This window comes from Catharus ustulatus, unplaced genomic scaffold (assembly GCF_009819885.2).
Source record: "Catharus ustulatus isolate bCatUst1 unplaced genomic scaffold, bCatUst1.pri.v2 scaffold_109_arrow_ctg1, whole genome shotgun sequence".
Lineage (NCBI taxonomy): Eukaryota > Metazoa > Chordata > Aves > Passeriformes > Turdidae > Catharus > Catharus ustulatus.
This window is the reverse complement of record NW_024879456.1, coordinates 50,309-64,443: the sequence shown is the minus strand read 5'-3', so window position 1 is coordinate 64,443 and position 14,135 is coordinate 50,309. Positions and strand designations below refer to the sequence as shown.

Genomic DNA, 14,135 nt, shown 5'->3' with positions numbered 1-14,135 from the left:
AACCAAATACTGCAATACCTGCCTCAAAAGCATTCTCATTTTGACTGTCCCTGAAAATTCAGAACCATACTCAGAGTGTTTCCCTGCTCCCAGGGACAGGCTCCAAGGCTGAGCTCTCACTTGCATGGAATGAAGGAGAGCTGCTGCACTTGCCAGTGGCTCCAGGGTTTTGTGGTCAGTGCTTTGAGTGCAGCTTTTGTGCACACTCTGCCTCCCTGAGCTGAGCAGCATTCCTGGGCATGGACACCCCTGCTGCAGCCAGCATCATCCCAGCACAGATGCAGCAATGAGATTGCAGCAAGTCCTGGCTGAAGGAGTCTCCAGGCTGCTGCAGCCCTTCCCCTGCACTGGAATCATCTTGTGCTGCCATGGGGGAGCAGGGGGGGTGACGGGCTCTTTGCAGATGAGGGTCTCCTCAAGGTGCTGCTGCTGCTGGCTGGGCCTGATTCAGCTGCTGGTGCCTTCCCCCACAGCTGTATCAGGAGCCTGCCTGGAAAAATGACATTGCCAGTGCAAGTGACAGCCACTCATCCATGCCATGCCCCAGCCCACAGGGCATCCTGCCTACCAAACTGCTCCAGTCAGGTCATGTTAGACAACAGAAAAATACATGGAAACAATACATTTTCCACATTCTGCCAAAATCCTGGCCATACAGCCCACATGGTGGGGGCAGACTGCTGTCAGCAGAATGGGGGAAGCCCCAGCAGCTGCTCTCCCCGTGGCTGGATGGCCATGGCAGCAGAGACAAGTCTCTCACCGTGCCCACTGCTGTGGCACCTGGTGCTCTGGAGTTGTTCCCACTGAACTCAGGCTGCTGCTACAGCAGCAACATCACACATTTGATAACAAAGACTTGGAATGGCATAAAGGACTTCCCCCAAGAGGCGTTAAAAAAGAAGGGGAGGGGACTGTGGAGTTAGAATACTTCACTCCATTCTAATACAAGAGTACCTGGATTTAAGCAGCAACATTGGGCTAATCTTACTGGGGACTGACTTGAAATCCTTGTCTCTAGCAATTTCCACCAGTCGGCAAGATTTTTTCAGGAGAAAGGAGTAAATAAGATTTCACAACATATCCATGAACAAGTCTGAGCCAGAACTCAAAGGACAAGACAAATACTCCCAAATCTGCCACCCATGGGTAAAGGAAGCAGAAAACTGGATGAAAAAAGTGCCGTTGCTGCTAAGTTGTTTGCATTTATCCCATGGTCCAACCTTTCTGTACAAAAGCACCTCAATTCAAACACACACGTAAAGGACAAGGAATAAAAGTGTCTCAAGAGCATTAAAAGTCTGATTCCCTTTCTTTTCAAGGAAAGATTCTAGAAACACAATTCCTTAAAAACACAAATGTAGGTCTTTTTGGGACTGCATCCTTCAAAACAAGGAATGGAGGTTGAAAATTGCAGACCTGTTTCCATTGGAAAACACCTTTAACACCAGAGAATCCCCCCAATAACCTGAGACCGCTGACACTGCCAAGGCCACCACTAAAGCACATCCCAGGCTGGGATGTTATTGGCCTTCTTGGCCACCTGGGCACGCGCTGGCTCAGGTTCAGCCACTGCCAACCAGTACCCCCAGCTCCTTGTTTGCTGGGTGGCTTTCCAGCCACTCTGCCTCCAGCCTGTAACCTCCCATGGGGTTGTTGTGGCCCAAGTGCAGGACAGGGCACTTCACCTTCTTCAACCTCCTACAAGGGGCCTCAGCCCATGATCCAGCCTGTCCAGATCTCTCTGCAGAGACTTCCTACCTCCCAGCAGATCAACACTGCCTCCAGCTTGGCGTCCCCTGTAAACAGGCTGAGGTGCCCTTGATCCCCACCTCCACATCATTGATGAAGATATGGAACACGACTCGCCCCAGTGCTGAGCCCTGGGGAACACCACTTGTGACCAGTTGCCAGCTGGATTTAATTCCATTGAGTTCCACCACGCCCTGGGCTTGCCCAGCCTGACAGCTTTTCCCCAAGGAAGAGTGCATGAAGTACTTCAGTATTTTCCTCATCCTTTGTTCTGTGTTTATCCCCACCTCTGATAAAAGACAGAGATTCTCCTTAACCCTGCTTTTGTTGCTGATGTATTTATACAAATATTTTTACTCTCTTTTTCAAGTTTCTAGGAAGAAATTCCTTACTGTGAGGCTGCTGAGGCACTGGGAACAGGTTACCCAGAGAAGCTGTGGATGCCCCAAGCCTGGAAGTGTTCAAGGCCAGGTTGGACGGGGCCCTGAGCAACCTGCTCTAGTGGAAGGTGTCCCTGCCCACAGCCAGGGCTTTGGAAGGAGACAATCATTCAGGTCCTTTCCAGTCTAAATCATTCTGGGATTCTAGGATTTCACTGCAGTAGCCAGATTAAACTTGGGCTTTGTCCCTTCTCATTTGGTCCCTGCATAACCTCACAACAGCCTTAGAGTCCTCCTGCACTGCCTGCCCCTTTCCCCAAAGATGATAAACTCTCCTGTTCCTCTGGTTCCAGCCAGAGCTCTCTGTGGGACCCATTGGGAGTGGCACCAGTACAGAAAGCAGGGAGTCAGGTATATCTGCCTAGGCCTCATTTCATAGGAATAATAGCTAGGAAATATGTCACAGGAAATTCTTGGCTGGGTAAGATCACCCTCTAAATGAAGAGGACCATGCCCCACCATCTAAGGTATTAAAAATGGTCCAGTGAAAGTTAAATACCAGAAATTAATGGATAAAGACATCTGCCTCTGCAATTGGCTTTCCTGCAATGAACCCAATTAATTGTCCCCAAAAGTTTTTGAGCATCATGCAAAGTGCGAATGTTTGTGTGAATTTGCAAAGGCTGAGGAGAAATAGATTGGGTCCTAATGCGCCAGCCAAGGTATTTCCAATGAGGTAGTTGTTGTATTTTTTCTGAGGTAAGACTAAGTCCTGCCTGCGTTACAGCAGCAATGACAAGGGCTAGGGTTTCCTCCATCACCTCCTGCTTTTCTGCTGCAATTAGAATGTCATCCATGTAGTGATACAACAAAGCAGCAGGCATTTTTTGGCGAACAGGACTGAGGACTTTTGCAATGAACCACTGGCAAATAGTAGGGCTGGTTTTCATTCCTTGTGGAAGCACAACCCAGTGGTATCACTGCAAGGGAGCTTGCATGTTAGTGCTAGGTACAGAAAAAGCAAACTTAGGAGCATCATCAGTGTGCAGAGGAATATCAAAAAAGCAATCTTTTAAATCAATGACTGTTAAATGCCAATTTCGAGGGATCACGGTGGGGGAGGGAAGGCCGGGCTGTAAAGCCCCCATTTGCTCCATCACAGAATTTATTTTACGGAGGTCCTGGAGCAAACGCCACTTGCCAGATTGTTTTTTAATTACAAACACAGGGGAATTCCAGGGTCTGGTGGACGAGACTATATGTCCCTTTTGAAGTTGTTCTTAGACAAGGTCAGTGAGTGCGCACAATTTAACTAATGGCAGGGGTCATCGATCCACCCAGATGGGTGTTGTGGTTTTCCAGGTTAGTTTCAGGGTGTTGTGCACCTCAATGGCCCCAACTAAAAGTCAGACTGAATTTTGAAACCCCATTGAGAAAGTACATCATGTCCCCATAACACCATAGGTACAGACAAAACAAATGGCTTAACAGAAGCAATAAGACCTTCTGGTCCTGTGATTTGAATGAGATTTTGGCTTTGAAAGCTTTTGCTGACCCCCCCCTATTCCGGTGAAGGCATGGGGTACTTCAGTGAGGGGCCAATTAGAAGGCCATTTATCTTGAGAAATGACAGTTACATCAGCCCCGGTATCTATGACACCAGTGATTATTATTTTTTGTCCCTGTAGTGACAGGGTGCATTTGCAAGTGGGGCACTTATCAGAAATTGTCTGTACCCATAATATTTGTGAAGTTCCCGTAGGATCAGACTCTCCCTCCACCTCCCCTTTTTGTTCCCCAGCAGCAAGCACTGAATCATGTGAGAAAGGGATTAACTGTGCAATGCAGGTTCCCTTAGGGATACTACAGGGGGGAAAGGGTGTAAATGTCATGATTTTTATTTCTCCAGTATAGTTAGAGTCTATTACTTCAGGGAGAACAAAAGGTCTTGCAGGGTTTCTTGAAGCTTTCCCTATCAGCAAAACGCCTTCTCGCGGTCCAGGTGATACGAAGATTCCTGTAGGGAGTAAATTAATAGAAGAATCAAGTAACATTACTGTGACTGATGAGGCCAAGTCCATTCTGGCACTACTTGTGGTTGCTGGTCGAAGACTTGAGGAGACGCTACGTGGGACACCTGCAGTGGTGGCACTTGCGATGGCATCTGTGGAGGTGGCCGGAGTTTTTGTGTTGGAGTGCGGCAGCGCCGTCCCACGCTGTGGGACCAGTTTCCCTGGATCAGAAGACCTTCAGAATCATACTTAGAACGACATTTGTTAGCAAAGTGCCATCCCTTTCGACATCGTGGACACAAAGTTGCTGCTTTTTTCAGAGCCAAGCAGTCTTTCTTAAAGTGGCCAGGCTTGCCACACCCATAACAGACTTCTGCAGACTCAGAGGGACCTCTTATGGCAGCAAGAGCTTTGGCCATAGTTTCGTATTGGTGTTCTAAAGTCCCAATACGATTACATGCCTCAATCATTTCTGTTAAAGTTCGGTTTTGATTTGGCAAAGACTTAAGGAGTTTTTTGCAGTCTGTGTTAGCATTTTCAACAGCAAGTTTCAAAAGTAAGATTTCACGATCTTCTGCATTTTCAATTTGGCGTTCGAGTGCTTGCTTAAGGTGGTCCACAAAATGCATGTACGACTCTTGTGCCTCCTGAGTGATGGAGGTAAAAGCTTTTTGGGGTCTTTTAGTATCAGGGATCTTAAAGAACGCCTGCTGAGCTGCCTCCCGGGTTTCATCTAAGGCTTCCCTCAGGCAGTCTCAGGCTTGGGCAGCAGGATTGGTATGTGGCCCCATGCCCATGAGCTGTCTGATCTGATTGTGAGGTTTGCCAGAGCCATATTAGCATGACCCACATAAGTAACAAGCAAATTCTGCACACCTCTCTCCCACTCTTTCTCCCATAAAGCAAATTGGGCAGGTGTTAGCAGCAACCGAGCAAGCATCCTTAAATCATGTGGGGTCATTGTGTGGGCAGCAAGCACAGATTCCAGAATGCTCATAAAAAATGGAGAGCCAATGCCATGATCAGTAATTGCCCATCGGAGCTCTTTAATTCCTTGGAAAGAAAGTGGCTCTCATTGGGCTGTCCGTTTTTGCGTTCCCGAATAAACAACCAGAGCAACAATATTTTCAGCAGTGTCCAGATCCCCCTGTATTAATGCTTGTTGTTTCAAACGAACCCAGTTTTCATGAGGGCTGGGGGGAAATAAATGTGGCTCGTCATCAGGATCAGAGGGATCCTCCTCTCCTTCTTCTTTGCTGTCCTCTGGGCCGTAGCCAGCAGCAAAAGCCCCAATGGCTTGTGAAAAGCCTTTCACCCTTACGGCTGGGCCAGTGGGGGCTGCGAGAGGGGGTGCCGTGGGTTGTGCAGAGAGAGATGGAACAGTCTCTCCTGTCTCTTTGGATTGTGAAGAGCTCTGAGCATCTGCGGCAGAGGGGGTGGCAGCATCCCCCTTATTCTGAGGTGGTGATTTTTCTTGGGTTTTTAAAGTTTCAAAGATGACCCTCCAAGAGGGAATCATATTTGCAGCCGCTTTGTCTCCCTTAGTTACAGCATTCCAAAGTTTCACTCCCACTTCATCCCAAAGATTGTGGTTCGGGAAACTCCCGGCAGCTTTAATGATGTCTATTTTAATAAAGTTTTTAACTGATTTGAAGGCAGGTATCTGCCATGCTGCTGTAACAGTTTTAGCATAAGTTCAAAAACGTCCCTTTCATCTCTGGACATTGCCTGTCCCATGTTTCCCCATAGCAAATTAGAATTCAGGGGAACCAGCCCCTGTGGCTCACCTCTTCTCCAGAGGGGTTGAAGACTTGTCGCTGGCCAGCGTCTCCCGCTTCTCCCGAGCGTCTCTCGCTTCTCTGAGCGTCTCCCACTTCTCCGAGCGTATCCTCCCTCCTGCTCCTCCAAGCGGAGTCTCGTCCTACTGGGGACTCCGCCGTCCGGTAGTGGCAGTCCTCACACGGGGCACCATTTGACGGCAGTGTAAAAGTTCTCTTCTATCTTCACCTTCACCATTTGCATCCTCTTGGGAAAATCTGCAAATTCGTGAAACTCCTCCCATCTTTACAATCTTTCCAGAGCTGTGTTATGGATCATCTTAAACTCATGGGATATTACTTTTAAGGGCAAGCTGTTCAAAGGTAAAAGTTCTCTTCATCTCTTTTTCTCATCAAATGTCTCTGTTAGTCTTTTCACTTTCCAAACCAGAGACCCCCCCATTACCTCCAGGCAAAGGATCCTTTTCTCAAGCACTTCAACCCCCACATGTTTTCTCCACAATTTATAGGAATTTTCAGTGTAGTCCAGTCTATCCCATAGCTTACAAAAAGATTTTTTTCAGCCAACATTCACGGCATCTTCTCAATCTCCTGCCATTCTGGAAAATGGGCTCTTACTTCACTGAAATCTAGAAATCAAAACAGAGCTTTGCACTTGAACCGAGAGCATTCATGGAGGAGAAGGAACTTTTGAACTGGTTTGCCAGGCTGTCAATTGTTAAATCAGCATCCCGATTGGTCCCAGCAACTCGCAGAGGAAGTTCTCATCCAGAAAAACCCCGGGGTGTGTGCGTGTCTGTGTGTGCTCTCCTCTCAGGTAACTTCTGTGCAAAACCAGCACAAGTGCTGAGTGCAGAAAGGTGTTAAAAAATGACTTTGTGAAGAGGGAAAACCAGCACAGCTGCACCTGAACAGCTCCAGGCCCTGGTGATGTTTCAGCAGACAGAAACTGAACTCCTTGTCACCCTTCTGCTGCTTTCATCAAAATGAAATGAACCCTCTGCAATTCTCAGCTCCCTAGGATTATTGGCAGCCAGAAAATGAAACAGAGACCTCAGGCCTGTGCGTGAATCTCAATGCAGATCCTTGTGCTACTGATTCCATCTCTCCCCACTTTTCTAAGTTCTTGATGGCAAGTTCCCTTAGGTTAGACAGCTCTCAAGCAGTGCTCCTCTGTTTTTCTACACAATGAACACAAGTGAGATGACATATCCTAAATCTGTGTTCCCTTATTGTCAAACTTGCTTCCTCAAATATGACTGTATGAGGCAAGGAGCTCCAAGAGAAGATTTATTGTAAAAAGCAACTTTAGTTCTATCCCTGAGAAACATCTCAGCCACACAGCATGCTTTCAGGTGTCTGAACACACCATAAGCTTCAAAGTCCAAATCAACAACCCCAAGCAAGAGGTTCACAGAGTATGACAAAAGCTGAACAGCCTCCAGAGCTTCTTCTGAGCATACAACACTAACCCAGACCAAAAGTGCAAGGAGAGCTTGTGTAGGAAGGGACTTGTGCAGTCTCCCCATGCAGGCTGATTCCCTCCCCTGCCTGGCTGCACAGCTGATGTGCAGAAGCCCAGCCTGGGCAATGGAGCTCTGGGCTCCTGGCCAGCTCAGGGGCCTTGGCCCAGGAGCCCCGGCAGAGGCAGCTGAGCAGCGCTGCCCCCAGGGTCACTGCCAGGGAGGAGGACAAGGGGAGGCCCAGCAGGGCTCAGCCTCACTCAGAGGGAAGGTGGGAGCTGGGCCACTGTCTAGTGGGCACCCATTGGATGAGTTGATTGTCAAGGTGTGCTCTCACCTCAATCACTTTGTCCCTTTTACCTGATCTGTAACTTCTGATTCCCTTTACCCGGCTCAGAAGAAGGCAAGGAGTTCATCGAGTGTGGCATGCTCCCTGCACACTCTGCAGCTTCATCTGACTCTGCAACAACAACCCAGCACGGCCGGCAAGGACAGGGACACGCTGGAGCAGGAGCCCAGGATGGACACAGAGATGCTGCGAGGGCTGGAGCAGCTCTCCTGCAAGGAAAGCCTGAGACAGCTGGGCTTCTTCCGCCTGGAAAAGAGACTTAGGCTTAGGCTTTACCCAACTGTAGCCTTCCTGTACCTGACAGCAACCTAGAAGAAAGCTGGACAGCGACTTTGTACAAGGGCAGGCAGGGACAGCACAAGGGGGAATGGATCCAAACTGAAAGAGAGCAGGTTTACATGAGGGATTCAAAAAAAGCCTTTCCTGGAACAGGTTGCCCAGACAAGCTGTGCATGCCCCATCCCTGACAGCGGACGGGGCCAGGCTGGATGGAGCTCTGGACAAGCCACTGCAGTGCAAGGGGTCCCCAGCCACAGCACACGGGGCTTGCAACAATGGGATCTTTCAGGTCCCTTCCCAGCCAAAGCATGCCATGACTCCATGATTCTGGGATACCTCCCCTCCTCATCCTCTGGCACAAAAAGGAACTTGGCACCAAGTTCCACATTGCAGACGACGGCTTTTGGCAGCCTGCAAGTGTCTTGAAAGAGAATGAAAAGAGATGACAATACTGACACCATTTCTCTTTTCTACCTGAAATTTAAATGCTCCGCTCCTGTCCACACTGGCAAAACTGTCAGAAGAGGCAATTCTTCTCCACAAAATGCTTCATCTCACCCAAAGAAGAAAGCCACAAGACAGCAGTCTTCTTTATTCCTACATTGCTTTATTTGGTTATTTCGCTAAAGGAATTCACTTCGCTTTTCATTTCTTTCTTTGACCGTTTGGTTCCACGGGGCGCGTGGGGCTCCTCCGTTGGGTTCGCGGAGGCCACGGACGAACGTCCATACGCTGCGGCAACTCAGCAGCAGCAGCAGCAGCAGCAGCAGAAGCAGCAGCAGCGCCTTTGTCGATCAGTTTTCTGCTCGACTTTCTGCTCGTTCTCCGTCCCCTTCTCCCTTTCACATCCCTCAACTCCAGTCCTTACCGTGTTCGCCTCTCCCATCCGGGCCATGCCGCGTCCCGCAAGGCGCCCGTGGGGGAGCCGGCCCCCTGCCCGTCCCTGCCGGGCCCGCCGCTGTGCCGCCCCCGCGGGGCTCTCTCCCTCTCGGCTGTGGCACCTTCTGAAGAGTCTGTGGGAGAGCTCCTCCCTCTGGTGGTGGTGGTGGTGGAGCAGCACCAGCTCTTGGCTCCGCCTGACGAGGCCCCGGCCCCGGCCCCGAGCGAGGCCCCTCCCGTGGCTCCCCCCGCAGCAGCCCCGCAGCCGCCCGGCTCCTGCCCCATCGCCGGCAGCTTCCCCTGTCCGAGCCCCGCCGCCCGTCAGCTCGGCCGCCGGCCCCGAGCCGCCGGAGCCCGGGGCGGCTCAGGAAGCAGCAGCGCCCGGGGCGGGCGGGTGCCCCGGGCAGAATGGCGAGAGCGCGGTGCCGGCCGCACGGGCGGAGAAACCTCCCCTGGAGCAGCTCTACCGGCTGGGCCCGCTGCTGGGGAGCGGCGGCTGCGGCAGAGTTTACGCCGGGACCCGGCTCGCCGACGGCGCCCCGGTAAGAGACGGTGCCGGCTCGGAGAGGGGAGGGAGGCGCCGGGTGGCGAAATGAGAGCTGAGAGCTGAGCCCGCCACTCCCCTTGGCTTGCAGGTGGCCATCAAAGCAGTGCCCCGCGATCGCATCTGGGAGTGGGCGCGGCTGGTGAGTGAGCGGGGCCAGCGGGAGCAGCCGGCGGGGCAGGACGTGCCGGGCGGGGCTAAGGCCAGGCCTGGCAGGGTGGGAGCCGGGACGCTGCGAGGGGAGCGAGCGTGGAGGGAGCGGGGGCCGCGCAGCGTCCCGGGCCGGGCAGTGCCGAGCTGTGGCAGGGCCAGGCACGGGGGGCCGAAGGCGCGGCCCAGCATCGGCCCCGCTGACGGCATCGCGCTCCCCCCGCAGCACGACGGCGCCCTTGTGCCCCTGGAGCTGGTGCTGCTCTCCATGGTGTCGTGCCCTGGCTTCCGCGGCGTTGTACAACTCCTGGACTGGTTCGAGCTGCCCGACGGCTTTGCCCTCATCATGGAGCGTCCGGAGCGCTGCCGGGACCTCTGGCACCTGCTGCACGCAGGGGAGTTCCTGCCAGAGCCCGTGGCACGGGGGGTGTTCCGCCAGGTGCTGCAGGCCTTGCGGCACTGCACCAGCCGCGGCGTGCTGCACCGCGACATCAAGGCCGAGAACATCCTCGTTGACCTGGCCACCGGCGACGCAAAGCTCATTGACTTTGGGTGCGGCACCATCCTCCAGGACACCTTGTACACCCACATGGCAGGTGAGCCCAAAGCCGGGGCCCAGCCGGGCAGAGGAGCTTCTCCCCTTTGGTGGCACAGGGGGAAGATGGAGGGAGGGAGGGAGGGGGAATCCCTCTTCAGCCGGCTGCAGCCAAGTTGTTTTATGACGGGGGCAGGGGCTGGCTGTTGTGGAGCTGGCTGGGAGGGCGGGAGCAGCATCGGCCTGATGAGCTGTGGCCGTGTCCCATAGGAACGCGGGAGTACTTCCCACCAGAGTGGATCCTCTTCGGCCGCTACCACGGCCAGCCAGCCACCATCTGGACCCTGGGCATCCTGCTGTATCAGCTGGTGTGCAGGCACCTTCCCTTTAAAACCAGAGAGGACATCGTCCGGGGCCAGCTCTTCTTCCCTCCCCGGGTGTCTCAAGGTGGGCATGTGCCTTCAAGGCAAGGGAGCAAGAACAGGTTTGGGACTGGGCAGCTGGCACATAAGCATCCTGCTCTTGCAGCTAGGGAGGAGGTTGATCTCCTGGGCTTAGCTGGAGGACGCAGCACGTGCGCTTCTGTGCTGCCCTCCTCCAAAAGGGAGGATGGATGGGAAGCTTTGGGTGCAGCTCCGAGCACTCCTAGTGTGACGTGGGCACCGTGGAATCTGGGAGAGCATGGACAGGAGCTGACCAGCAGTTTCTGGTTTCTCCCTGCAGAGTGCCAGCACCTCATCAGGTGGTGTTTATGCATGGACCCTGCAGACAGGCCATGCCTGGAAGACCTTTTAGAGCATCCTTGGCTGCAGCAGCCCCACCTGGCCCATGAGACAGCAGAGATCCATCCCTCTGCACAGTAGGATCCAGGAGCAGCCCAGCACGTACCAGCTGCTGGCGTCTCATGGCGCTCCAAGAAATGCCCAGAGCGTTTCCCTGTGGCCGTGGCACAGAGCGGAGAGCACGGCCGAGGAGATGCTTCTGTGGGTCCCCGGCGAGTTGTGGAGGGAGCGGCTCAGGGCTCCCCGTCCTATTGGAGAAGTCATGGCACAGTGCGGTGAAGTTACCATGGACTGGAGAAGGGGAAACATCCCCCTGCAGCTCAATGGCATCGTGATGTCCCCACAAGCCGAGGCACAGCTGGCGTGTTCTTCTGCAGCACGACGTGGAGCCGGAGAACGTCCTGGAGCTGGTCGCTGGAGGGACAACGCCGATGGGCTTTGCTTCCAGTCCCTTCCTGGAGGACACGCTGTGCACCCCAATGAAATCAAGATGAGTCCCCAGCCGGTGCAGGGTGGGGGGAATGCTCATGCTTCCAGGTACAGCAGGGCTCGGCCTGGCCACGTGCTGGAGGTTCCTGGCTCTGCAGCAATGGGGAATAAGAATATCTCCGCCACCGCCCGCCCAGCTGCTTTTTGGCGGCACAGGGGACAGATGTGGAAGGGGAGCCAGCTCCTGGCCTCGCTGACAGCTTGTGCCAGCATGCCTGGTGCGGGCTGGGGTGGGGGCAGCCAGCCTGACAAAAGCATCCATCCATGTGGATGGGGAGCGGCAGAGGGGGACGGGTTCTGCAGCCCTGCCCCAGCTGCTCTGCTTTGCAGGCTCTTGAGGAATGGATGGGCTTACGGGCAGGAAAGGTGGGGCTTTTCCCCACCCGTGGACAGGTTTCATTCTCTCATGGAGTGGTCTGACCCTCCCCAGGCCTGTGAAACGCTGATAACCTTTGGCCCTTTTTCTTGTTTCCAGGTCTTGTTTTGAATTGACTTTCATGCAATTGTTCTTTGTTTTTTCCAGGAAGATTGCACCTGGTGCCCGGACCGGCTGGGGAAGTGCCAGCACCGTCTGTGGAGTCCGTCCAGTGCCGGCATTACCCTGGGAGGGCCACGGTGTGCGGGGACATCCCCTTCAAGAAGGACGAGGACCTCGTGTGGGATCGGCTCCTCTCCTGGCAGCAGGTCTCCAGAGGTGGGTACCCGGTTCCAGAGCACAGATGGCAGAAGGGCTTGGAGCAGACGGCAGTGGGCACATGGGAATCTCGCTCTTGCAGCTGCTGAGGAGGTTGCTGTGCCGTGCTTAAGCGGAAGAGGTGGAGCACGGCCTGCCATGCTGCTCTCCTCTAAAAATGAGAGCATGGGTCGGGAGGTTTGGGCTCTGAGCACAGCCAGCAGCCTGGCCCAGCACAGGCCATGGTGGCACATAGGGGACAGGAGCCTGCTGTGACTGACCGTGGCTTTCTGCTTTCTCTCCCCAGGCTACCAGCACCTCATGCCCTGGAAACAGCACCGCTCAGCCTGCCAGTCTGGGAGGGCTGGATGGCGGCAGCTGTTCATTTGCTGTCAAAAATAAATCTTTTTCTTGTTATTATCATCATCATCCGAGTGTTTCTTTCATCCTTTTCCAAGCTTTTGGCCTCCCTTCTTCCACGGAAGTCTTTTTCTGCCCTTCCTCAACCACTTGGTGGCATTTGGGATGGGGGCTTAAACAGCCTGAAAAATTCAACAACGGCTCCTCTTGCCAACTGCAGTATCCCCTTCAAGAACCCTGAGCTTCAAGCAAGGTCTGCATGTGCCTTGCTGTCCTAGTTTAGGGCAAATTTGGGGGAAACCTCCGGAAGGAGCCCCCAGAAAACAAAACCCCCACGACTCCTCCCCCCACCACCAGGTTTGGGAAGAATTTCCTCAGAGGAAAAGTGGAAAAAACCTGTTCATTTAACAAACAAAACACTCCCCAACACACGAAAAGAAAATGAACAGCCCCAGATGACAAAAAACTCTTTCACCGCTCTGAGAGGATGGCAAACTCAGAAAATCTCTCCTGTGCAGTGGTTGGCCAGTTATCGGTCTCCAGCGCTGGGGATGACTGCTGCAGATCACAAATTGCAGATTCCCGGTGTTCCTTGGTGTTTCCCAGGTCCTGGTCCAGAACAGGTTGAGATGGTATACAGAAAGAGAAGGAAAGGAAGGAAAGGAAGGAAAGGAAGGAAAGGAAGGAAAGGAAGGAAGGAAGGAAGGAAGGAAGGAAGGAAGGAAGGAAGGAAGGAAGGAAGGAAGGAAGGAAGGAAGGAAGGAAGGAAGTCCGGGTAAAGAAATTGGACTGCCTAACTAAACTAACTAATAAGCAAAAACAAAAGCAAAAGCCAGCAGAGCCAAAGCCAGCAAGCCAAGCAAAAGCAAAATCCAGCCCAAGCCAGCAAAGCCTGCAAACCTAGCCTCCCCTAAACACAGATGATGGGGGAGAGGAGCCAACTGATAAGTAGACAAAACAAACCTTCACTTAAACAGAACATATGATTGGGGATACAAGCACCATAACGTCACCCCAGGACATTCCACCCCTTATTTCCATATCGTGAGTATACTACTAAACACCATGTAAAAACTTCATCAAGTAAAAACTTCCATCTCACTTGCTCAAACCTTCGACACTAACACATTTCCTTCTATCTCACATGCTCAGACCTTCGACACTTACACATTTCCTTCTGTCTCATGTCTGTGTGATCTAATGTACAGACAATGGTGGTAACATTCAGCAAACAATCATATTTGTGTATGTGTCTCACCCCACAATCAGATCTCCCTGAGGTACACATCGTGTTGTTCCATCTCTCTGCATTACCCACCATGTACAACCTGGTCCTTGAGCAAAGACAATCCCACGAATAGGCTTGTCTGTTCTCGAGGCAGAATTAATCCATACTGTCTTCCCTAACAAACCTCTGACATGTGCCACTGGGACTTTATCTCCATCTACTATATTAAGGGACTCAGACTGGGCAGGGCCTGCTCAGTCAGTAGAGCACCATAACGCCACCCCAGGACACTTGCAAAAGGGAGTGGCTTGCAGGGATGGAGCTGTCAACCCACTGCAAAAGCTGGGAGGAAATCAGAAGCGGCAAAATGCCCTTTTGGCTCAAAGGCCACCCAGATTCTTTATGTTTTCCCTGTACTCCAAGCTAGGCAGGCAGGGCTGGACTCCAGCAAGGTTCAAGTTCTGGGTGCTCCCTGGCATCAAAGG

At 52.8% G+C, this 14,135-nt stretch overlaps 1 protein-coding gene across 1 annotated transcript; it reads left to right on the top strand.

Moving 5' to 3' along the window:
• The first annotated feature begins 8,903 nt into the window (after positions 1–8,903).
• Positions 8,904–11,312, top strand: LOC117011327 (serine/threonine-protein kinase pim-1-like). Its single transcript, XM_033086677.1, has 5 exons — positions 8,904–9,431; positions 9,525–9,575; positions 9,810–10,179; positions 10,389–10,565; positions 10,842–11,312. Exons 1-5 carry the CDS (start codon positions 8,904–8,906, stop codon positions 10,979–10,981), a joined length of 1,266 nt encoding a protein of 421 aa, XP_032942568.1. The 3' UTR covers positions 10,982–11,312.
• Positions 11,313–14,135: the final 2,823 nt, after the last annotated feature.

Coding starts and splice junctions, on each gene's coding strand:
- LOC117011327 (XM_033086677.1), top strand. CDS start 8,904: ATGCCGCGTCCCGCAAGGCGCCCGTGGGGGAGCCGGCCCCCTGCCCGT. Junction 10,180..10,388: donor CTTGTACACCCACATGGCAG/GTGAGCCCAAAG, acceptor CGTGTCCCATAG/GAACGCGGGAGTACTTCCCA. Junction 10,566..10,841: donor CCCTCCCCGGGTGTCTCAAG/GTGGGCATGTGC, acceptor TTCTCCCTGCAG/AGTGCCAGCACCTCATCAGG.